The sequence below is a fragment of the Dendrobates tinctorius genome, unplaced genomic scaffold (genome assembly GCF_039654945.1).
Source record: "Dendrobates tinctorius isolate UK_male_01 unplaced genomic scaffold, ASM3965494v1 ptg000513l, whole genome shotgun sequence".
In the NCBI taxonomy this organism is placed as follows: Eukaryota; Metazoa; Chordata; class Amphibia; order Anura; family Dendrobatidae; genus Dendrobates; species Dendrobates tinctorius.
This window is the reverse complement of record NW_027362172.1, coordinates 59,913-86,649: the sequence shown is the minus strand read 5'-3', so window position 1 is coordinate 86,649 and position 26,737 is coordinate 59,913. Positions and strand designations below refer to the sequence as shown.

At 43.9% G+C, this 26,737-nt stretch overlaps 1 protein-coding gene across 1 annotated transcript in view; it reads left to right on the top strand.

The window, feature by feature from the left end:
* Positions 1–25,327, top strand: part of SPMIP11 (sperm microtubule inner protein 11) — a 31,669-nt gene extending 6,342 nt beyond the window's left edge. The window contains exons 2-4 of the mRNA XM_073564977.1: positions 1,336–1,443; positions 13,870–14,014; positions 25,034–25,327. Coding sequence (XP_073421078.1) covers positions 1,336–1,443; positions 13,870–14,014; positions 25,034–25,082 — 302 coding nt within the window. The 3' untranslated portion in view covers positions 25,083–25,327. The remainder of the gene's footprint in view (positions 1–1,335; positions 1,444–13,869; positions 14,015–25,033) is intronic.
* Positions 25,328–26,737: the final 1,410 nt, after the last annotated feature.

Here is a 26,737-nt window from a genome sequence, read left to right as displayed (position 1 = left end):
TCTCTCCCCTGCCAGACGCTTCAGGGATTGAGATGTGGGCGTGCGCGAGGGGAGGGCGGCGCGGTGGGGGCTTCCAGGAGCTACCGGGGATTCCACCTGCGCCCACACGAACCCGGAGCCCCGGAAGGCCCAGGGACTGTGCCTCCAGCACCCGACGGCCGGCGCTACAGGTAAGATACCTTTTCTTCCCGCGCCGAGACGGAGCTTGGTCCCTTTTTTTTTTTCTTTTTTCTTCGCCCATGACAGGCACCGTCCGACAGTGGGATTCCTTCCAGGACAGGAACCCAACTGAAGCGGGGGAGAGGTGCCACCCCTTATATCTCAGTAGGTTCCTGTCCTGGCGGGGCAGATCCCTCTCTCAGGTGTGCTGTCATGAGTGAAGGGAAAATGCCAATATGTCCTGAAACGTCTTCTTCCTGGAAAACTCTGAGTTCACCTAAGTTTAAGGCCACATGCACACATTGAGTATTTGGTGAGATTTTTACCTCAGTATTTGTAAGCCAAAACCAGGAGTGGGTGATAAATCCAGAAGTGGTGACGTGTTTCTATTATACTTTTCCTCTGATTGTTCCTCTCCTGGTTTTGGCTTAAAAATACTGAGGTAAAATACTGACCAAATACTGAGTGTGTGACCATGGCCTAAAAAATGCCACATGTACACCCCCGTAGTGCATCTGTCATTTGGATCCAGCCCTCATTTTAGGTAGTAAAAAAAAACATTTATTAAATCTGTGGCCATTATTATGGCCCCTTGTGGATGTGCCCGTGTGTGCACCTCTTAATGCAGTGCTAACTTCAGTTCAACGATCTGCGATGCCGCCATTCTCTGCCTGCTGTATTAGGAACATTTCTACCTACACCCGTCGCTCAAGGCTTTGTCCCAATATCAAATAATAAACGTGTAAGGCTATGTTCACACATTGTTTTCTTTCCGCAGGCAAAACCTGCTCTCTTGGCAGTAAAGAAGCTACTTATTTGGTGCATTTTTTGGTGCTGTGTTATTTTTTTCTACACTGCATGTTTAGTAAAGTTAGTTTAATTCACAAAAAATGCATGGTTGCGTTTTTGCAGCATTTTTGTACTTACTCATTGCTTTCTATGGTGAAAACGGTGCTGAGAGAATTGACAAGCTGCAGATTTAACAAAAAAAGCAGTCAGGAAAAAAAAAAGCAAGTGTGTGCACAAGAATTCTGAAATCTCAGTCTAAAAAGCAGCTTTTCCTTTGCATTAAAAAAAGGCAGCAAAAAGGGACTGAGTGAACACAGCCTAACAGGACAATGTTACTCTAGACTTTTTACAGTTTCTGTTATTAATAACTTACTATTGGTTTTGTAGGAGAAAATGTAAAAAATGGAACCAAGCTGCCACCTCTTGTTCCCACTTCACCATACAATAGTTATGGAAAGTATCGGGATACAGTAAGGCGTCACCAACACCTCAGAAGTAAGTGCCTATACTCACATGTCAGAGCATTGTTAGTGACTGTACATGTATGGGAGCAGATGGACGCCCCCCACATCTACTGGGGATACCGCTGGCTGTACACATAGTATAACTGGGATCAGACAAGCGCACAGGCTTATGAGCAGGGTGGGGATTTCCTTAGCATCTCTTACCTGCAGGGAAATAAAAGATTGGGCAAATTGAATTTTAACATGCGCTAATGTAACCTGACAGCATCTATTGTCATACGCACCGCTGTCTGTCACAGGCATATTTTCATGACTACATCATTGATAAAGACCACTTTCCAAAATGATGTTCCCATCTTGAGGCGGCCATACCCTCATTACCCTGCAGAGGCTGTGTGTAGCCAGCAGTGTCCCTGCGTACACAATTTTAAATATAGGCATGCAAGACGCATGTGGATCTATGGAGATCTTAAGGAAAGAAGTACGCAGGCCTACGCTGCGCACAGAAACGCTAATGTGAAACCAGCCTTAGAGCGCATTCTTCGTCTCCAGTTTCCTTTACAAAAACGGAAAGGAAACTAGACACTGTCTGTAGGATCCCTTCTAGAAAGCATTATTGTGATTGTGTGCGCAGTGTCGCTTTCTGTGGTGTTATCCCCCAGTATAGTATATGTGTATTATAGTGGGGATTGTGTGCGCGGTGTCGTTTTCTGGGGCGTTATCCCCCGGTATAGTATATAATGTATATTATAGTGGGGACTGTGTGCGCGGTGTCGTTTTCTGGGGCGTTATCAACCGGTATAGTATATAATGTATATTATAGTGGGGACTGTGCGCGCGGTGTCATTTTCTGGGGCGTTATCCCCCGGTATAGTATATAATGTGTATTATAGTGGGGACTGTGTGCGCGGTGTAGTTTTCTGGGGCGTTATCCCCCGGTATAGTACATAATGTATATTATAGTGGGGACTGTGTGCGCGGTGTCGTTTTCTGGGGCGTTATCCCCCAGTATAGTAAATAATGTGTATTATAGTGGGGATTGTGTGCGCGGTGTCGTTTTCTGGGGCGTTATCCCCCAGTATAGTATATAATGTATATTATAGTGGGGACTGTGTGCGCGGTGTCGCTTTCTGGGGCATTATCCCCCAGTATAGTATATAATGTGTATTATAGTGGGGACTGTGTGCGCGGTGTCGCTTTCTGGGGCGTTATCCCCCAGTATAGTATATAATTTGTATTATAGTGGGGACTGTGTGCGCGGTGTCGCTTTCTGGGGCGTTATCCCCCAGTATAGTATATAATGTGTATTGTAGTGGGGACTGTGTGCGCGGTGTCGCTTTCTGGGGTGTTATCCCCCAGTATAGTATATAATGTGTATTATAGTGGGGACTGTGTGCGCGGTGTCGCTTTCTGGGGCATTATCCCCCAGTATAGTATATAATTTGTATTATAGTGGGGACTGTGTGTGCGGTGTCGCTTTCTGGGGCGTTATCCCCCAGTATAGTATATAATGTGTATTGTAGTGGGGACTGTGTGCGCGGTGTCGCTTTCTGGTGTGTTATCCCCCAGCATAGTATATAATGTATATTATAGTGGGGACTGTGTGCGCGGTGTCGCTTTCTGGGGCGTTATCCCCCAGTATAGTAAATAATGTGTATTGTAGTGGGGACTGTGTGCGCGGTGTCGCTTTCTGGGGCGTTATCCCCCAGTATAGTATATAATGTATATTATAGTGGGGACTGTGTGCGCGGTGTCGCTTTCTGGGGCGTTATCCCCCAGTATAGTATATAATGTGTATTATAGTGGGGACTGTGTGCGCGGTGTCGCTTTCTGGGGCGTTATCCCCCAGTATAGTATATAATGTGTATTGTAGTGGGGACTGTGTGCGCGGTGTCGCTTTCTGGGGTGTTATCCCCCAGTATAGTATATAATGTGTATTATAGTGGGGACTGTGTGCGCGGTGTCGCTTTCTGGGGTGTTATCCCCCAGTATAGTATATAATGTGTATTATAGTGGGGACTGTGTGTGCGGTGTCGCTTTCTGGGGCGTTATCCCCCAGTATAGTATATAATGTGTATTATAGTGGGGACTGTGTGCGCGGTGTCGCTTTCTGGGGCGTTATCCCCCAGTATAGTATATAATGTATATTATAATGGGGACTGTGTGTGCGGTGTCGCTTTCTGGGGCGTTATCCCCCAGTATAGTATATAATTTGTATTATAGTGGGGACTGTGTGCGCGGTGTCGCTTTCTGGGGCGTTATCCCCCAGTATAGTATATAATGTGTATTGTAGTGGGGACTGTGTGCGCGGTGTCGCTTTCTGGGGTGTTATCCCCCAGTACAGTATATAATGTATATTATAGTGGGGACTGTGTGCGCGGTGTCGCTTTCTGGGGCGTTATCCCCCAGTATAGTATATAATGTGTATTATAGTGGGGACTGTGTGCGCGGTGTCGCTTTCTGGGGCGTTATCCCCCAGTATAGTATATAATTTGTATTATAGTGGGGACTGTGTGTGCGGTGTCGCTTTCTGGGGCGTTATCCCCCAGTATAGTATATGTGTATTGTAGTGGGGACTGTGTGCGCGGTGTCGCTTTCTGGGGCGTTATCCCCCAGTATAGTATATAATGTGTATTATAGTGGGGACTGTGTGCGCGGTGTCGCTTTCTGGGGCGTTATCCCCCAGTATAGTATATAATGTGTATTGTAGTGGGGACTGTGTGCGCGGTGTCGCTTTCTGGGGCGTTATCCCCCAGTATAGTATATAATTTGTATTATAGTGGGGACTGTGTGTGCGGTGTCGCTTTCTGGGGCGTTATCCCCCAGTATAGTATATAATGTGTATTGTAGTGGGGACTGTGTGTGCGGTGTCGCTTTCTGGGGTGTTATCCCCCAGTATAGTATATAATGTGTATTATAGTGGGGACTGTGTGCGCGGTGTCGCTTTCTGGGGCGTTATCCCCCAGTATAGTATATAATGTGTATTGTAGTGGGGACTGTGTGCGCGGTGTCGCTTTCTGGGGTGTTATCCCCCAGTATAGTATATAATGTGTATTATAGTGGGGACTGTGTGCGCGGTGTCGCTTTCTGGGGCATTATCCCCCAATATAGTATATAGTGTGTATTGTAGTGGGGACTGTGTGCGCGGTGTCGCTTTCTGGGGCGTTATCCCCCAGTATAGTATATAATGTGTATTGTAGTGGGGACTGTGTGCGCGGTGTCGCTTTCTGGGGTGTTATCCCCCAGTATAGTATATAATGTGTATTATAGTGGGGACTGTGTGCGCGGTGTCGCTTTCTGGGGCGTTCTCCCCCAGTATAGTATATAATGTGTATTATAGTGGGGACTGTGTGCGCGGTGTCGCTTTCTGGGGCATTATCCCCCAGTATAGTATATAATGTGTATTGTAGTGGGGACTGTGTGCGCGGTGTCGCTTTCTGGGGTGTTATCCCCCAGTATAGTATATAATGTGTATTATAGTGGGGACTGTGTGCGCGGTGTCGCTTTCTGGGGCATTATCCCCCAATATAGTATATAATGTGTATTGTAGTGGGGACTGTGTGCGCGGTGTCGCTTTCTGGGGCGTTATCCCCCAATATAGTATATAATGTGTATTGTAGTGGGGACTGTGTGCGCGGTGTCGCTTTCTGGGGCGTTATCCCCCAGTATAGTATATAATGTGTATTGTAGTGGGGACTGTGTGCGCGGTGTCGCTTTCTGGGGTGTTATCCCCCAATATAGTATATAATGTGTATTGTAGTGGGGACTGTGTGCGCGGTGTCGCTTTCTGGGGCATTATCCCCCAGTATAGTATATAATGTGTATTATAGTGGGGACTGTGTGCGCGGTGTCGCTTTCTGGGGCGTTATCCCCCAGTATAGTATATAATGTGTATTGTAGTGGGGACTGTGTGCGCGGTGTCGCTTTCTGGGGCGTTATCCCCCAGTATAGTATATAATTTGTATTATAGTGGGGACTGTGTGTGCGGTGTCGCTTTCTGGGGCGTTATCCCCCAGTATAGTATATAATGTGTATTGTAGTGGGGACTGTGTGTGCGGTGTCGCTTTCTGGGGTGTTATCCCCCAGTATAGTATATAATGTGTATTATAGTGGGGACTGTGTGCGCGGTGTCGCTTTCTGGGGCGTTATCCCCCAGTATAGTATATAATGTGTATTGTAGTGGGGACTGTGTGCGCGGTGTCGCTTTCTGGGGTGTTATCCCCCAGTATAGTATATAATGTGTATTATAGTGGGGACTGTGTGCGCGGTGTCGCTTTCTGGGGCATTATCCCCCAATATAGTATATAGTGTGTATTGTAGTGGGGACTGTGTGCGCGGTGTCGCTTTCTGGGGCGTTATCCCCCAGTATAGTATATAATGTGTATTGTAGTGGGGACTGTGTGCGCGGTGTCGCTTTCTGGGGTGTTATCCCCCAGTATAGTATATAATGTGTATTATAGTGGGGACTGTGTGCGCGGTGTCGCTTTCTGGGGCGTTCTCCCCCATTATAGTATATAATGTGTATTATAGTGGGGACTGTGTGCGCGGTGTCGCTTTCTGGGGCATTATCCCCCAGTATAGTATATAATGTGTATTGTAGTGGGGACTGTGTGCGCGGTGTCGCTTTCTGGGGTGTTATCCCCCAGTATAGTATATAATGTGTATTATAGTGGGGACTGTGTGCGCGGTGTCGCTTTCTGGGGCATTATCCCCCAATATAGTATATAATGTGTATTGTAGTGGGGACTGTGTGCGCGGTGTCGCTTTCTGGGGCGTTCTCCCCCAGTATAGTATATAATGTATATTATAGTGGGGACTGTGTGCGCGGTGTCGCTTTCTGGGGCGTTATCCCCCAGTATAGTATATAATGTGTATTATAGTGGGGACTGTGTGCGCGGTGTCGCTTTCTGGGGCGTTATCCCCCAGTATAGTATATAATGTGTATTATAGTGGGGACTGTGTGCGCGGTGTCGCTTTCTGGGGCGTTATCCCCCAGTATAGTATATAATGTGTATTGTAGTGGGGACAGTGTGCGCGGTGTCGCTTTCTGGGGTGTTATCCCCCAGTATAGTATATAATGTATATTATAGTGGGGACTGTGTGCGCGGTGTCGCTTTCTGGGGCGTTATCCCCCAGTATAGTATATAATGTGTATTATAGTGGGGACTGTGTGCGCGGTGTCGCTTTCTGGGGCGTTATCCCCCAGTATAGTATATAATGTGTATTATAGTGGGGACTGTGTGCGCGGTGTCGCTTTCTGGGGCGTTATCCCCCAGTATAGTATATAATGTGTATTGTAGTGGGGACAGTGTGCGCGGTGTCGCTTTCTGGGGTGTTATCCCCCAGTATAGTATATAATGTGTATTATAGTGGGGACTGTGTGCGCGATGTCGCTTTCTGGGGCGTTATCCCCCAGTATAGTATATAATGTGTATTATAGTGGGGACAGTGTGCGCGGTGTCGCTTTCTGGGGTGTTATCCCCCAGTATAGTATATAATGTGTATTATAGTGGGGACTGTGTGCGCGGTGTCGCTTTCTGGGGTGTTATCCCCCAGTATAGTATATAATGTGTATTATAGTGGGGACTGTGTGTGCGGTGTCGCTTTCTGGGGTGTTATCCCCCAGTATAGTATATAATGTGTATTATAGTGGGGACTGTGTGCGCGGTGTCGCTTTCTGGGGCGTTATCCCCCAGTATAGTATATAATGTGTATTGTAGTGGGGACAGTGTGCGCGGTGTCGCTTTCTGGGGTGTTATCCCCCAGTATAGTATATAATGTGTATTATAGTGGGGACTGTGTGCGCGATGTCGCTTTCTGGGGCGTTATCCCCCAGTATAGTATATAATGTGTATTATAGTGGGGACAGTGTGCGCGGTGTCGCTTTCTGGGGTGTTATCCCCCAGTATAGTATATAATGTGTATTATAGTGGGGACTGTGTGCGCGGTGTCGCTTTCTGGGGCGTTATCCCCCAGTATAGTATATAATGTGTATTATAGTGGGGACTGTGTGCGCGGTGTCGCTTTCTGGGGCGTTATCCCCCAGTATAGTATATAATGTGTATTGTAGTGGGGACTGTGCGCGGTGTCGCTTTCTGGGGCGTTATCCCCCAGTATAGTATATAATGTGTATTGTAGTGGGGACTGTGTGCGCGGTGTCGCTTTCTGGGGTGTTATCCCCCAGTATAGTATATAATGTGTATTGTAGTGGGGACTGTGTGAGCGGTGTCGCTTTCTGGGGCGTTATCCCCCAGTATAGTATATAATGTGTATTGTAGTGGGGACTGTGCGCGGTGTCGCTTTCTGGGGCGTTATCCCCCAGTATAGTATATAATGTGTATTGTAGTGGGGACTGTGTGCGCGGTGTCGCTTTCTGGGGCGTTATCCCCCAGTATAGTATATAATGTGTATTATAGTGGGGACTGTGTGCGCGGTGTCGCTTTCTGGGGCATTATCCCCCAGTATAATATATAATGTGTATTGTAGTGGGGACTGTGTGCGCGGTGTCGCTTTCCGGGGTGTTATCCCCCAGTATAGTATATAATGTGTATTATAGTGGGGACTATGTGCGCGGTGTCGCTTTCTGGGGCATTATCCCCCAGTATAGTATATAATGTGTATTGTAGTGGGGACTGTGTGCGCGGTGTCGCTTTCTGAGGTGTTATCCCCCAGTATAGTATATAATGTGTATTATAGTGGGGACTGTGTGCGCGGTGTCGCTTTCTGGGGCGTTATCCCCCAGTATAGTATATAATGTGTATTGTAGTGGGGACTGTGTGCGCGGTGTCGCTTTCTGGGGCGTTATCCCCCAGTATAGTATATAATGTGTATTATAGTGGGGACTGTGTGCGCGGTGTCGCTTTCTGGGGCGTTATCCCCCAGTATAGTATATAATGTGTATTATAGTGGGGACTGTGTGCGCGGTGTCGCTTTCTGGGGCGTTATCCCCCAGTATAGTATATAATGTGTATTATAGTGGGGACTGTGTGCGCGGTGTCGCTTTCTGGGGCGTTATCCCCCAGTATAATATATAATGTATATTATAGTGGGGACTGTGTGCGCGGTGTCACTTTCTGGGGCGTTATCCCCCAGTATAGTATATAATGTGTATTGTAGTGGGGACTGTGTGCGCGGTGTCGCTTTCTGGGGTGTTATCCCCCAGTATAGTATATAATGTGTATTGTAGTGGGGACTGTGTGCGCGGTGTCACTTTCTGGGGCATTATCCCCCAGTATAGTATATAATGTGTATTATAGTGGGGACTGTGTGCGCGGTGTCGCTTTCTGGGGCGTTATCCCCCAGTATAGTATATAATGTGTATTATAGTGGGGACTGTGTGCGCGGTGTCGCTTTCTGGGGCGTTATCCCCCAGTATAGTATATAATGTGTATTATAGTGGGGACTGTGTGCGCGGTGTCGCTTTCTGGGGCATTATCCCCCAGTATAATATATAATGTATATTATAGTGGGGACTGTGTGCGCGGTGTCGCTTTCTGGGGTGTTATCCCCCAGTATAGTATATAATGTGTATTGTAGTGGGGACTGTGTGCGCGGTGTCGCTTTCTGGGGCGTTATCCCCCAGTATAGTATATAATGTGTATTATAGTGGGGACTGTGTGCGCGGTGTCGCTTTCTGGGGCATTATCCCCCAGTATAATATATATAGTGTATATTATAGTGGGGACTGTGTGCGCGGTGTCACTTTCTGGGGCGTTATCCCCCAGTATAGTATATAATGTGTATTGTAGTGGGGACTGTGTGCGCGGTGTCGCTTTCTGGGGTGTTATCCCCCAGTATAGTATATAATGTGTATTATAGTGGGGACTGTGTGCGCGGTGTCGCTTTCTGGGGCGTTATCCCCCAGTATAGTATATAATGTGTATTGTAGTGGGGACTGTGTGTGCGGTGTCGCTTTCTGGGGTGTTATCCCCCAGTATAGTATATAATGTGTATTATAGTGGGGACTGTGTGCGCGGTGTCGCTTTCTGGGGCGTTATCCCCCAGTATAGTATATAATGTGTATAATAGTGGGGACTGTGTGCGCGGTGTCGCTTTCTGGGGCATTATCCCCCAGTATAGTATATAATGTGTATTGTAGTGGGGACTGTGTGCGCGGTGTCGCTTTCTGGGGCATTATCCCCCAGTATAATATATAATGTATATTATAGTGGGGACTGTGTGCGCGGTGTCACTTTCTGGGGCATTATCCCCCAGTATAGTATATAATGTATATTATAGTGGGGACTGTGTGCGCGGTGTCGCTTTCTGGGGCATTATCCCCCAGTATAGTATATAATGTGTATTATAGTGGGGACTGTGTGCGCGGTGTCGCTTTCTGGGGCGTTATCCCCCAGTATAGTATATAATGTGTATTATAGTGGGGACTGTGTGCGCGGTGTCGCTTTCTGGGGCGTTATCCCCCAGTATAATATATAATGTATATTATAGTGGGGACTGTGTGCGCGGTGTCACTTTCTGGGGCATTATCCCCCAGTATAGTATATAATGTGTATTATAGTGGGGACTGTGTGCGCGGTGTCGCTTTCTGGGGCGTTATCCCCCAGTATAGTATATAATGTGTATTATAGTGGGGACTGTGTGCGCGGTGTCGCTTTCTGGGGCGTTATCCCCCAGTATAGTATATAATGTGTATTATAGTGGGGACTGTGTGCGCGGTGTCGCTTTCTGGGGCGTTATCCCCCAGTATAATATATAATGTATATTATAGTGGGGACTGTGTGCGCGGTGTCGCTTTCTGGGGTGTTATCCCCCAGTATAGTATATAATGTGTATTGTAGTGGGGACTGTGTGCGCGGTGTCGCTTTCTGGGGCGTTATCCCCCAGTATAGTATATAATGTGTATTATAGTGGGGACTGTGTGCGCGGTGTCGCTTTCTGGGGCATTATCCCCCAGTATAGTATATAATGTGTATTGTAGTGGGGACTGTGTGCGCGGTGTCGCTTTCTGGGGTGTTATCCCCCAGTATAGTATATAATGTGTATTATAGTGGGGACTGTGTGCGCGGTGTCGCTTTCTGGGGCGTTATCCCCCAGTATAGTATATAATGTGTATTGTAGTGGGGACTGTGTGCGCGGTGTCGCTTTCTGGGGCGTTATCCCCCAGTATAGTATATAATGTGTATTGTAGTGGGGACTGTGTGCGCGGTGTCGCTTTCTGGGGCGTTATCCCCCAGTATAGTATATAATGTGTATTGTAGTGGGGACTGTGTGCGCGGTGTCGCTTTCTGGGGCGTTATCCCCCAGTATAGTATATAATGTGTATTATAGTGGGGACTGTGTGCGCGGTGTCGCTTTCTGGGGCGTTATCCCCCAGTATAGTATATAATGTGTATTATAGTGGGGACTGTGTGCGCGGTGTCGCTTTCTGGGGCGTTATCCCCCAGTATAGTATATAATGTGTATTATAGTGGGGACTGTGTGCGCGGTGTCGCTTTCTGGGGCATTATCCCCCAGTATAATATATAATGTATATTATAGTGGGGACTGTGTGCGCGGTGTCACTTTCTGGGGCGTTATCCCCCAGTATAGTATATAATGTGTATTGTAGTGGGGACTGTGTGCGCGGTGTCGCTTTCTGGGGTGTTATCCCCCAGTATAGTATATAATGTGTATTGTAGTGGGGACTGTGTGCGCGGTGTCACTTTCTGGGGCATTATCCCCCAGTATAGTATATAATGTGTATTATAGTGGGGACTGTGTGCGCGGTGTCGCTTTCTGGGGCGTTATCCCCCAGTATAGTATATAATGTGTATTATAGTGGGGACTGTGTGCGCGGTGTCGCTTTCTGGGGCGTTATCCCCCAGTATAGTATATAATGTGTATTATAGTGGGGACTGTGTGCGCGGTGTCGCTTTCTGGGGCATTATCCCCCAGTATAATATATAATGTATATTATAGTGGGGACTGTGTGCGCGGTGTCACTTTCTGGGGCATTATCCCCCAGTATAGTATATAATGTGTATTATAGTGGGGACTGTGTGCGCGGTGTCGCTTTCTGGGGCGTTATCCCCCAGTATAGTATATAATGTGTATTATAGTGGGGACTGTGTGCGCGGTGTCGCTTTCTGGGGCGTTATCCCCCAGTATAGTATATAATGTGTATTATAGTGGGGACTGTGTGCGCGGTGTCGCTTTCTGGGGCATTATCCCCCAGTATAATATATAATGTATATTATAGTGGGGACTGTGTGCGCGGTGTCGCTTTCTGCGGTGTTATCCCCCAGTATAGTATATAATGTGTATTGTAGTGGGGACTGTGTGCGCGGTGTCGCTTTCTGGGGCGTTATCCCCCAGTATAGTATATAATGTGTATTATAGTGGGGACTGTGTGCGCGGTGTCGCTTTCTGGGGCATTATCCCCCAGTATAGTATATAATGTGTATTGTAGTGGGGACTGTGTGCGCGGTGTCGCTTTCTGGGGTGTTATCCCCCAGTATAGTATATAATGTGTATTATAGTGGGGACTGTGTGCGCGGTGTCGCTTTCTGGGGCGTTATCCCCCAGTATAGTATATAATGTGTATTGTAGTGGGGACTGTGTGCGCGGTGTCGCTTTCTGGGGCGTTATCCCCCAGTATAGTATATAATGTGTATTGTAGTGGGGACTGTGTGCGCGGTGTCGCTTTCTGGGGCGTTATCCCCCAGTATAGTATATAATGTGTATTGTAGTGGGGACTGTGTGCGCGGTGTCGCTTTCTGGGGCGTTATCCCCCAGTATAGTATATAATGTGTATTATAGTGGGGACTGTGTGCGCGGTGTCGCTTTCTGGGGCGTTATCCCCCAGTATAGTATATAATGTGTATTATAGTGGGGACTGTGTGCGCGGTGTCGCTTTCTGGGGCGTTATCCCCCAGTATAGTATATAATGTGTATTATAGTGGGGACTGTGTGCGCGGTGTCGCTTTCTGGGGCATTATCCCCCAGTATAATATATAATGTATATTATAGTGGGGACTGTGTGCGCGGTGTCACTTTCTGGGGCGTTATCCCCCAGTATAGTATATAATGTGTATTGTAGTGGGGACTGTGTGCGCGGTGTCGCTTTCTGGGGTGTTATCCCCCAGTATAGTATATAATGTGTATTGTAGTGGGGACTGTGTGCGCGGTGTCACTTTCTGGGGCATTATCCCCCAGTATAGTATATAATGTGTATTATAGTGGGGACTGTGTGCGCGGTGTCGCTTTCTGGGGCGTTATCCCCCAGTATAGTATATAATGTGTATTATAGTGGGGACTGTGTGCGCGGTGTCGCTTTCTGGGGCGTTATCCCCCAGTATAGTATATAATGTGTATTATAGTGGGGACTGTGTGCGCGGTGTCGCTTTCTGGGGCATTATCCCCCAGTATAATATATAATGTATATTATAGTGGGGACTGTGTGCGCGGTGTCGCTTTCTGGGGTGTTATCCCCCAGTATAGTATATAATGTGTATTGTAGTGGGGACTGTGTGCGCGGTGTCGCTTTCTGGGGCGTTATCCCCCAGTATAGTATATAATGTGTATTATAGTGGGGACTGTGTGCGCGGTGTCGCTTTCTGGGGCATTATCCCCCAGTATAATATATAATGTATATTATAGTGGGGACTGTGTGCGCGGTGTCGCTTTCTGGGGCGTTATCCCCCAGTATAGTATATAATGTATATTATAGTGGGGACTGTGTGCGCGGTGTCGCTTTCTGGGGCATTATCCCCCAGTATAATATATAATGTATATTATAGTGGGGACTGTGTGCGCGGTGTCACTTTCTGGGGCATTATCCCCCAGTATAATATATAATGTATATTATAGTGGGGACTGTGTGCGGTGTCGCTTTCTGGGGCGTTCTCCCCCAGTATAGTATATAATGTGTATTATAGTGGGGATTGGTGTCCTATCATTTCTTTCATGTGTCTGTGCTGTCACATCCCTACAGCACAGCTCTTAGTGCACATAGGTGCTTACTGTGACCCCGAGACGTGCCGGCTCTGCCAGGAGTCTGTGATGACTTCCCTTTGGGAACCAGATGTGCCGGAGGAGTGAACAAGATTTGTCTGACCTCCGAGTTGTGTAATGGCAGAGCCCAGCAACTTCTTTATATGCCTCTGATTTCATACAGAGAACATTATTCCTGCTCTGTGTTCTGTGACCGAGATCACTGCATTTAGTTAATAACTGCAGAATTAATGGAAGGGTTTCATACTCCTCATCAGAATCCGATGGTGGACATATAAGCACTTGGATGCATGAAGCCTGTCTGCCATCTTAGGGCAAAGTGAATGTCTCGTACTCACCTACATGCACGTCTGGGTCTTCATAAGCTCAGGAGCGCATAAAGGACGTAGTATCAGGTTGTTTGCGTCATCTCCGATCTTTGGTAGTTACTATCACTACTTTGCTGCTTTTGTAACTATAGTGTTGTCATTTGTAAAGAAAAGTTTTATTTATTTTTTTTTTACAGCCCCAAAACAAACTCAGAAAATACCTTTGACCACAGGCCAGCAGTACGGCTGGTGGCTGCCTCGAGACCCCAAGGAAAAACCCGAAAATCTGTATCCTTGGATCCAGTGCACCCGATACCCCATGATTAACAGTCCTATGACGAGGTGAGATAGACAAGGCGGCACATGAGAGAAAGGGCTCTAATCTGAATATCTAGAAATACAGCTTGTCACTTGCAAGAATACGTAATTATGTTTTATGCAAATTAGCAATTTTGTGCATATTAGGGTCTAACACTACTAACTTTTTACGATCGGCCACGACAATATATTTTGCATCTTTTTTGTGGCCCAGAGGTCTGTATATAATGCTGTTCTAATAGAAATATGTGTTACAGCAGGTGATAAAGATCTGATCACTGGGACCCCACAGACCTTGAGAATTGGGGTCCCTTTTACCGTTCCTTCTCACTGAGGTTGCATCTGAATGGAGAGGTATAGTCGGACACGGCTGCGTCTGTGACTGATAAATCTTAATGTACTGGGTGCAGTAGTTATAACATTCCTGTTTTCTCTGCTGTAAAAGCAGCAGTTCTCTGAGTGCTGAGCTGTGTGTAACCCTGCTTCCATCTCTGGCAGCTTCCTGTGTACACTGTACATTGAAAGAAAGCTGCTAATCAGTGGTGGAGGCAGGGTTATACAGAGCGGTAGCGTAGGAGGTGCTAAACACCTAGTCTTGTAGTGATGATCTCCTGCTGATAAAGCATTCATTATATTGAAACACCAGCACACAGCCTAATAAGTGACATCACTGGAATCCGGCTTTCAGCCTCTTCATCATACTGCTCTCAGATTACATAGCAAAAACCCTGCTAATTGATTCCCTTTAAAAAAAACATATGTGGACGGCTCAATCGGTCTGTCGGAGAAAAACAGACTAGGAAGGGTCACCCAGATGTGTGATTGCAGTCTTCTTCCCGATGGAGTATGCAGTAATATGTATTATTACCTAAAGGTTCTCAATAATGGTTTATTCGTTATCTGACAATATATGCTCCACCTTGTTATATATGTTTCTGAGCACACGGACTGACTTTTTAAGGTATCTTTGTATGTGCCTTGGATTCCTGAAGGACATTTCTTTAAGAATTCTAACCCATTGAAGGGAACCTATCGGGAGGTTTTTGTACCCCAAACTAATAATCCATGTCAATCGCTGCAATGCTGAATAAATCCACAGTGTTTCTGTTTCAGAGAAATCCCATGTCCAGGTATTCTGCAATTGCAGTGAGGTGCGCTCTGCTCTTCCGGCTGTCCGACCTCTCTCACACCGTCTGCCGCTTACCTCATGTCACTTGGGCAGTTTTTCATTTTTGTGCTTTCATCATTTCCTCCCCTTGACCGAAGACCCATTACATTTTGATTTTTCCGGCAACATAGATATATGTGGGAGGAGTGGTAATTTTATTGGCACCATTCATTTTACCATAAAATGTACTAGAAGACGGGAGCTGTGAAATTGTGGAAAAAACTGCAATTCCTCTGCTGGTTTTTGCATTTCCTTTTTACGGCGTTCAATGAATGGTAAAAACGACCTAGTAACATGATTCTCCAGGTCAGCACAATTAGGGCGATACCAAACTTGTCCAGTTTTATTTATTATTTGAGTTAAAAAATAAATAAATTCAGAAAGTTGTGAAAAAGAATACTTTTTGTTGCCATTTTCTGAACTTTTTACATTTTTTTTTTTTTTTACATGCATTAAGCTATGAGAGGGCTTGAATTTTGTACCCCATGCTGATGTTTTTATTGATACAATTTTTAGGTACATTTGACATTTTGATCTCTTATTGCTCCATTATTTTAGGTACGGTGACCGGTAAATGACAATTCTGAAGTTCCGATTACTTTCTTTATAGCATTTAAAGTACCGTTATAATATTTTGATAGCTCAGACTTTATATTTTTTTTGAAGGGGAAGAAAGGAGTCTATTTAAACATTTAATGCATTTTTAAATATATTTATTAATCAATTTTTTGTATTTATTTTAGTTCCCTTAGGGAAATTGCAGGTTCTATCATTTGATTGCTTGTATTATATACTGCAATACTGTGGTATCACAGTATATAGTGAAATTGAGGTGCTCAGCCTCTGATGGAGCTTCACAGGAGGACCTAGATGGCAGTGACGTGGGCCTTCAGCGGGACCTCTACATTATGTGCAGCGTTTTCGATATCGTCTGTATGAATATTGTTAGAACTTGGACAAATATGACCACTTGCCTAGCATATATACATACAGCAGTTTTCTGCCAGACACCAATCACATACAGTAGGATGGCTCATTGTTTTGTTTTTTTTTCCTCTGAGACATTCTTAAATATTTGACCTTACAGATCCTTTCACATTTACCGTAAGTAAAAATTGTATTTCTTCTTTGAGAACATTTTTCCTTCCATGGCCATTGTTCCTGGACCTTTTCAGTTTTAGGCCAAATTCAGACGGCCACGAACCATGATCTGAGAAGGACCATAATACCCGGACCGGCTGAGTGTTTACTGACGCAGACCCAACAGTCTGTACAGAGCAGCCCCACTTTTATATGTCTGGACACTATGCACTGTCATTGATATAGTAATGTCACCTTCAGGTTTTCCCATCTCAGAAAACAAGTTTTCGTAAATGAGCAAAAGCTCTACATTATACTATAAATGTAATGTCTCAATTATTCCATTCCGTAGTATTAACACAGTAAAAATATATGAAGAAAAGCATGTGTTGATAATGAATACGGAGTAACCCAGCATCGGACTTGTAAACCTTCATTTGTTACAGTGGATTTGCTATGTCCTGCTAATAAGTGGCTTCAATGCAATTATCCCCGTTCATGCCGGCCATGTACTGGTTAACGTTGCCTGCCTACACCCTTACAGAATATGTATTCATTAAGGCCTGTCCACTCTGTTTCGGCTCTGCCACTGATCTGACGCCCAGAACGCTGAATAATTCATTACCAGTGAACTATATTCATGAATTATAGAACAACTCTGTGGGTTATTGCCATGTGCGGGGACCAGTGAATATCACTCACATGCAATGGTTTCCACCAATAAACCTCGGCTCCAATCTAATAACCAGAATAAACAACATCCTGAGTGCATTTTATTGTGAAAGCCTCTGCTGAGCGTAGAAAAAGCAGCATATTTGTTGGGTGGTCTAGTGATTTTTCCCCACCTCCGGTTATCTCCTGCAGTGGTTAGCAGATCGGTGCGCTGCCCCTTTCCCTGTTAGATCTTATGGCGTCAGGTAAAGCTAAACTTTAATATTGAATGAAACCCAAAAATAGTTGGAAGGGACACCTAGTTTAGAAAACTTTATTGTCAAAAATCCTCTAATAGTGAGTTATTAGAGAGGGTCGTCATAGCACGGGCTGCTCAGTGATGGAAACTTTTAATGCTAACTTGCCTTGTGTTAGAGTTACAGATTTGCTGACAGATCACACAGCTCGTTGATGGGTGGTCAATTAGGTGACATATTTTAAGTCGTAAATATGGCCAAATTAATTCGACATTTTGTAGGGATTGTTCACTACTCGGAATAACCCTTCTAAATCCTTAGGTTTCTCCCTTTTAAAATAACAACACTTGTACTTGCCTTCGTTGCTGCTCCAGCGGTATCGGCAATGTGTCTCACTTCCTCCGGATGTAAGCGATTTGTCCGAAGGCAGGGAGAGTGAAGCGGCTGCTGATTGGCCATAGGGTTCATGTGACATCACTCTGGTTCGCAGTTCCCAGGAGAGACAGTACCGACACCACTGGAACTGCATCTAAGGTGAGTATAATTGTCATTTTAAAAGGGATAAACATACGGATTGAGAAGGGATTGTCCCTAGTAGTGGACAACTCACAACTACTTCACATAAGTTTTGGGCTGAACAGTGTGGCCAAAGGCCATGCCAACCTACTGTCTTACCGAGTCAATATGATGGACTTATGGTCCTTACATACATAGCGCTCACTAATATACTAATTAGGCAAGAGACAAGAAGTCTGTGCTCAGTAAAACAATAGTATTTTATTCTATTAAAATCAGAGATATTAATGAATTAACATATAAATTTGCACATGAATTTTAGCAGCACTAGTCTCACATTACATGATCAATACATCATCTATTCATAGAGAAAGTAAGCATCAATATATTACCGGATATTGTAGCATCACTCCTCTATCGGGGGACTCGATTGGCGAGGAGGAAATATCCTGTAAAACTCCATCACAGAAGATATGCGTCCATAAGCTATACAGCTGCGCAGTGAACATTCCAACTCGTGCTCTGCTCGTGTTATGCAAGCGCTGTATGGTTGTTTTTCACATTCCTTCTGCATGTTCTCATCATGTTCTCAAAGAGGTCATTCAGCGGTCAAATCCCCAATCTCTGGTAATGTTGTACTGAATACTTTTGAAAAGGAATAATAAGACCCGTGATCACCTACCTAACATCTGGATACCTTTTCTAATATCAATCATACATCATTCATATCACATAAGTATCACACCTACAGAGGAGAACGAGTGCATGACTTTGTAGGCAACACCTTAGTGTAACTGCAAACTCCAACAGTCACTCTCCTGTGTAGGAGGGTAGGTTATTGGCCGCCCCCTAGGACTTCCCCAACAGGACACAGACTATTTAATGATTATGGTTACTTCATTTATATGGGAAATAATCTATAAAAAGGAATTTTAAGTGGTTTTATGCTCATAATGTTCGGTTATTTTGGTCTGCCAAATCCTGGGAATCCACTGATATAAATCTGCCTTATTCTGGACCACGATGCACAGACTAGCTGGCGGGTCTGCTGACCAAAGCTTGACAGGACAGCTTCATATGTGCCTGAATAGTTGTTGGTTTTGGATCAGAAGACCCGTGACCCGTCCATGAATCATGAATCTTGACAAAAGCATATGTAAATTTGGCGATAGACAGCAGTCACATTGTGTCCATTTGTCCTATCAGTTTGGACGGAGACTTCTTTCTCAATACCCCAAAACTACAAAACCTCTGACTCTATATAAAAGTTTGGACTCTGATCTTCTTTCTAGCTGGACATAGTAAGGTATTATACTACTTACCCACGTGGTCAAAATTGTTGGAACCCCTCATTTAATGACAAAAAAAACCCACAATGGTGACAGAAATAACTTGAATCTGACAAAAGTAATAATAAATCAAAAATCTATGAAAATGAACAAGTGAAAGTCAGACATTGCTTTTCAACCATGCTTCCACAGAATTAAAAAAAAAAAAAAAATAAAACTCATGAAATAGGCCTGGACAGAAATGATGGTACCCCTGAAAATAATGTGACAAAGGGGACATGTTAAATCAAGGTGTGTCCACTAATTAGCATCACAGTTGTCTACAACAGGGTTCCCCAACTCCAGTCTTCAAGGCCCACCAACAGGTCATGTTTTCAGGATTTCCTTAGTATTGCCCAGGTGATAATTGCATCACCTGTACAATACAAGGGAAATCCTGAAACATGACCTGTTGGTGGGCCTTGAGGACTGAAGTTGGGGAACCCTGGTCTACAATCTGGGAATCAGGGAGTGGGCCTGTATAGAGAGCTACAAATACTCACTGTGCTGTTTGGTCACATGGTGTGTATCAGACTCAACATGGACCAGAGGAAGCTAAGGAAAGAGTTGTCTCAGTAGATTAGAAAGAAAATTATAGACAAACATGTTAAAGGTAAACGTTATAAGACCATCTCCAAGCAGCTTGATGTTCCTGTGACTACAGTTGCACATATTATTCAGAAATTTAAGCTCCATGGGACTGTAGCCAACCTCTCTGGACGAGGCCACAGGAGGAAAACTGATGACAAATCAAAGAGACGGATAATACAAATGATAAGAAAAGAGCCCAGAAAAACTTCTAAACAGATTAAAGGTGAACTTCAAGCTCAAGGAACATCAGTGTCTGATCGCACCATCCGTCATTGTATGAACCAAAGTGGACTTCATGGGAGACAACCAAGGAGGATGCCATTTTGAAAAAAAAAAAATATCATAGAAAAGCCAGACTGGAATCTGCCAAACTACATGTTCACAAGCCACAAAGCTTCCGGGAGAGTGTCCTATGGACAGGTGAGACAGAAATGGAACTTTTTGACAAGGTACATCAGCTCTATGTTCACAGATGGAAAAATGAAGCATATCAAGAAAAGAACACTGTCCGTACTGTGAAACAAGGAGGAGGCTCTGTTATGTTCTGGGGCTACTTTGCTGCATCTGGCACAGGTTATCTAGAATCTGTGCAGGGTACAATGAAATTTCAAGACTATCAAAGGATTCTAAAGAGAAATGTGCTGCCCAGTGTCAGAAAGCTTCTATGAGCCCTGACCTAAATCCTATTGAGCATCTTTGGAAAGTGCTGAAACATACCGTCTGGAAAAGGCAACCTTCAAACACGAGACAACTGGAGCAGTTTGCTCTTGAGGAGTGGGCCAAAATACCTTTCGAGAGGTGCAGAAGTCTCATTGACAGTTACAAGAATCATTTGATTGCAGTGATTGCCTCAAAAGGTTATGCAACAAAAAGTTAAGGGTACCATCATTTCTGTCCAGGTCTATTTCATGAGTTTTATTTATTTATTTTTTTAATTCTGTGGAAGCTTGGTTGAAAAGCAATGTCTGACTTTCATTTGTTCATTTTCATAGATTTTTTATTTATTACTTTTGTCAGATTCAAATTATTTCTGTCACCATTGTGGGTTTTTCTGTCATTAAAGGAGGGGTACCAGCAATTTTGACCACGTATGTATGTATCAGTCATGTATCGAGAAGCTCCCGAATCGAATGCTGAACGTGCAGCAAAACGTCCAGGATTAGAAAACGATTGTATGGCTTTCCACTCCAGAAACATGAGCAGTCCACTTTACTTGAATGGTGATGAGCTGTAATACTGGACACAGCTGATTAACGGGAATCTGTCAGTAGGTTTTTTGCTACCTCGCTTGAGAGCCACATGACATAGGGAAAGACCCTGAATCAAACGATGTGTCAGTCACTGGGTACAGCCATTGTGACACAGGCTTCTTAGATGCAGCATTAAGCAGAGCTGAGAAAGCTGCCCCTGCCCACACCGGGCTCTCTACGTAAATTGTATGTTGACTATGAGCTGCTGCGCACAGGAGGGGGAGTGGTCGGAGGGCTTGGCAAGAGGTAGCTAGTCACAGCAGTGATACTGTCCTTGTGATAAAACCTACATTGTAAATGATCAACAGCACACAGCTCAATAAGTGACATATCGTTGAAATCTGTGTTTTAAATCCTTCCTCATAGTAACATAGTTAGCAAGGCCGAAAAAAGACATTTGTCCATCCAGTTCAGCCTATATTCCATCAGAATAAATCCCCAGATCTACATCCTACTAAATAACCTAATAAGGCTACGTGCCCACGTTGCAGAAATGTCCGCAGCATTTCCGCAACTCCCTGCCGCGGGTAAAACGCATGCGGAATTCGCATGTGTTTTGCAGTAAAACACACGTGCTTTGCAAGCATTATTAGCTTGCAGAATGCTTGCGCTTTTCCAAGCGATTTGAAGCATCGCTTGGAAAAGTAATTGACAGGTTAGTCACACTTGTCAAGCATAGTGCTTGACAAGTGTGACCAACTTTTTACTATTGATGCTGCCTATGCGGCATCAATAGTAAAAGATAATGTTAAAAATAATTAAAAAAATAAAAAATGGGGATATACTTACCCTCCGTTGGCCCCCGGAGTCGTCCCGCCCCTCATTGGGGCTGCCAGCAACTTCCGTTCCCAGGGATTCCTTGTGACAATGACCTCTGATGACGTAGCATCATGCGAGACCGCTACATCGTCAGAGGTAATTTGCGCAATGCATCCCTGGGAATGGAAGATGTTGGCAGCGTGGCTGAGAGGCGGGAGAGCTCCGGGGGCCGACAGAGGGCAAGTATATCCCTATTTTTTATTTTAATTCTATTTTTTACAGGAATATGGTACCCAGGGCATGGAGGAGAGTCTCCTCTCCTCCAGACCCTGGGTACCATCCGCACATGAAGCGCTCACTTTACGCATGGTGGGCATAGCCACATGCGTAAAGTGAGTGTTTCAATGCAATCCTATGGCGGCGGAATCGCCACGATTCCGCAGAAATAATGGACATGCTACGGATTTTACCGCTATGCGATTCCGCAGCGGGAAAATCCGCAGCATGGGCACAGCAACTGCGGAATCCAATAGGATTAAATGGGGATGCGTTTTATTGGCGTTTTTAAGCGTTTCCGCTGCGGCAAAAATGCGGTGAAAACGCATAAAAAATGCAACGGGGGCACACAGCCTAACTGTAAGATACAATATTGTTACGCTCCAGGAAGACATCCAGGCCTCTCTTGAACCCCTCGACTGAGTTCGCCATCACCACCTCCTCAGGCAAGGAATTCCAGATTCTTACTGCCCTAACAGTAAAGAATCCTCTTTTGTGCTGGTGGAAAAACCTTCTCTCCTCCAGATGCAGAGAATGCCCCCTTGTGACCGTCACCTTCCTTGGTATAAACAGATCCTCTGACAGCTATTTGTATTGTCCCCTTATATACTTATTTATGGTTATTAGATCGTCCCTCAGTCTTTTTTCTAGACTAAATAATCCTAATTTTGCTAATCTCTCTGGGTATTGTAGTTCCCCCATTCTTTTTATTAATTTTGTTGCCCTCCTTTGTACTCGCTCTAGTTCCATTATATCCATCATGAGCACCGGTGCCCAAAACTGTACACAGTACTCCATATGCTGTCTAACCAGGGATTTGTACAGAGGCAGTATAATGCTCTCATCATGTGTATCCAGACCTCTTTTAATGCACCCCATGATCCTGTTTGCCTTGGCAGCCGCTGCCTGGCACTGGCTGCTCCAGGTAAGTTTATCATTAACTAGGATCCCCAAGTCCTTCTCCATGTCAGATTTACTCAGTGGTTTACCGTTCAGTGTGTAATGGTGATATTGATTCCTTCTTCCCATGTGTATAACCTTACATTTATCATTGTTAAACTGCATCTGCCACCTTTCGGCCCAAGTTCCCAACTTATCCAGATCCATCTGTAGCAGAATACTATCTTCTCTTGTATTGACTGCTTTATATAGCTTTGTATCATCTGCAAATATCGATATTTTACTGTGTAAACTTTCTACCAGATCATTAATAAATATGTGGAAGAGAATAGGTCCCAACACCGACCCCTCATGTTGTGCTCAGGTTACATAACAAAAAGCTGCTGACAGATTCCCTTTAAGTGTGGCACTGTTACTATAGCAAAAAGTCCCTTTTTCTAGAATCGATAATGCTGTATAACTGTCTTGGACACATGAGGGCTGAAGTGTATGAAACTATGGGAAGGCACAGAAATGTGTACCTACCCTAAAAATAAAATAATCAGAAGGATACTGAATTCTGAGCAGCTTCTCGATAGACTTCTAGTTTTCAGTGTCTTTGCTCTGAGCTGCGGATTCGCCATTGCTCATGTAAGAACGTTAGTAACCGGATCACATCACTAGTTGGTCCTAATCAAAAAGTTAATTTCAGTTCTTCACTACAAAAAGTGAAAATATATGATATAGAGTCATTACAAACAGAGTGATCTACTATATTTCAAGTGTTTATTTCTGTTAATGTTGATGATTATGGCTTACAGCCAATGAAAACCCAAAAGTCATTATCTCAGTAAATTAAAATACATTATAACACCAGCTTGAAAAAATGAATTTAAAATACAAAATGTTGGCCTACTGAAATGTATGTTCAGTAAATGCACTCAATACTTGGTCAGGGCTCCTTATGCATCAATTACTACATCAATGCTGCGCGGCATGGAGGCGATCAGCCTGTGGCACTGCTGGGAGACCAGGTTGCTTTGATAGTAGCCTTCAGCTCGTCTGCATTGCTGGGTCTGGTGTCTCATCTTCCTCTTGACAATACCCCATAGATTTCCTATGGGGTTAAGGTCAGGCGAGTTTGCTGGCCAATCAAGCACAGTGATACTGTTGTTTGTAAACCAGGTACTGGTACTTTTGGCAGTGTGGACAGGTGTCAAGTCCTGCTGGAAAATGAAATTGCCATCTCCAAAAAGCTTGTTGGCAGAGGGATGCATGAAGTGCTCTAAAATATCCTGGTAAATGGCTTGCGCTGACTTTGGTCTTGATAAAACACAGTGGACCTACACCAGCAGATGACATGGCTCCCCAAACCATCACTGATTGTGGATACTTCACACTAGACCTTGAAAATCAAGTTCCCGGAGTCTGGAGGAAGAGTGGAGAGGTACACAATCCAAGCTGCTTGAGGTCTAGTGTGAAGTTTCCACAATCAGTGTTGGTTTGAGGAGCCATGTCATCTGCTGGTGTAGGTCCACTGTGTTTTATCAAGACCAAAGTCAGCACAGCCGTCTACCAAGAATTTTAGAGCACTTCATGCTTCCCTCTGCCGACAAGCTTTTTGGAGATGGCAATTTCATTCTCCAGCAGCACTTGGTACCTGTCCACACTGCCAAAAGTACCAATACCTGGTTTACAAATAACAGTATCAGTGTGCTTGATTGGCCTGACCTTAACCCTATAGAGAATCTATGGGGCATTGTCAAGAGGAAGATGATAGACACCAGGCCAACATTTCTGATTTTAAAATCATTTTTGAAGCTGGTGTTATAAAGTATTCTAATTTACTGAGATAATGACTTTTGGGTTTTCATTGGCTGTAAGCCATAATCATCAACATTAACATAAATAAACACTTGAAATAGATCACTGTTTGTGATGACTCTATATAAAGAGTTTCAGTTTTTGTATTGAAGAACTGAAATAAATTAACTTTTTGATGATATTCTAATATTGTGAGATGCAACTGTACATCTGACCCGAGTAGGAATTTTATACAAGTGCATGTGGGATGAACATGATGAAAGGTTTTCATAACTGAATTGTGCTCTTCTTGATTACGGGTCTCAGTGTATGAGTTGGTCGTCTGTAGACATCAGAGCACAGGGCACGGAGACAGTAAACTGTGTACTCCCCCTCTAACCTCATCATTGGTGGTTTCATAGAAAAACTCTTACACTAAAGTATAGGACAAATATGTCAACTCATCGTGTTTTATCTTTTTGCAGGTTTGTGGATCAAATGGCAGTAACTAATAAAGAATTCCACTTGTTCTAAGCACCCTGGTGATTTATGGTCGACTAATACCCAATACTTCCATAATCATATGCTTACAGTGCCATCTCATCTAAATGGATGCAAAATCTTAGTGATTCTGAAGTAAACATCTACTGCATATACAGAGTATTTTTTTTCATCATTAGTATACATGTAACAGCCACTGACTTTAATCATGTTGTATACCATGTGTAGCAGACTTCAAACTAGTATTTTGATTATTAGTAAAGACTTTATAAAATTTTTGTCAGAGTGATTGTATGGGAATGGACTGTGTCTGGTACTGCAGCTCAGTTTTGTTCACTTAAATAAGGATGAAGTACAATACTAGACAATCTATGGACAAGAAGGGTCTGGTTTAAGGAGAGCAAAATGGTTTTTACAAATCCTGTACAAATAAAATCTTTGATTGTAATACATTTAAATTGAAAAATAAGGCATACACATCTATAACATTGAAAAAAAGGGAGATTTATTATGAGGACTGATTCTGACAGCTGACACCCGTCACTAAGTTACAGGAGTAGTCACACACCGCTCCCGGCACTTTATCCCCCAAAATGCTGCGATCAAACGAGATTGCAGCATTCCAGGAGCCAGCAGAGGGCTGACAGGCCCTCTACCTTTGGATCGGAGACCCTGCGTCGTGACCCGGGGTCACGATCGTTGACATGGTGACCCAATGTTGTCATTACAACATCCAGGTCACCAGAGTTAGGATACTTGCTGATCATGTGCAGTCCATAATCAGCAAGTTTCTCTGTCAGTGCAGAGCTGACAGTTTCTATGGCATGGGGATACAGCAGCCTGCAAAAAATGATAGTCCTATAGTGAGACAAAGTAAGAAAAGTGAAAAAAAACAAACAATTTTTTTTAAATAATTGTAAAAATATATAGATTTTTTTAAAATTCAAGAATAATTATAAAAAAAATCAAAAGATATTGTATCTATAAATAAATATTTGAATGAAATAAAACAAAACAATAAAAGTACACAGATTTGGCATCTCCGCGTCCGTAACGACCCGATCTATAAAATTTTCCCACCAGTTAACTCCTTTAGTGAACACCATAAAAAAAAATAAAGCATTGTTTTTTATTTATCATCATACAAAAGTGGAATAAAACGAAGACGGATATAAATAACCATGGTACCACTGAAAATGTCATCTTGTCCCACAAAAAACAAGTTGCCATACAGCATCATCAGCAGAAAAATAAAAAAAAGTTATAGCTCTCAGAATAAAGTGATGCAAAAATAATTATTTTGTCTATAAAATAGTTTTTGTGTAAAAGCGCCAACAGATAAAAAACTATTTAAATGAGGTATTGCTGTAATCGTACTGACTCGAAGAATAAAACTGCCTTATCAATTTTACCGCACGCGGAACAGCATAAATCCCCCCCAAAGAAAAAAAAAATTCCTGAATTTCTGTTTTTTGTTCATTCCACCCCCAAAAAATCGGAGTAGAAGGCGATCAAAAAAGGTAATGTGCCCAAAAATGGTACCAATAAAAATGTCAACTCGTCCCGAAAAAACAAACCCTCACATGACTCTGTGGGCCAAAATATGGAAAAATTATATATCTCAATATATGGTGAGGCAAAAACTATTTTTTGCAATAAAAAGCATCTTTTAATGTGTGACAGCAGCC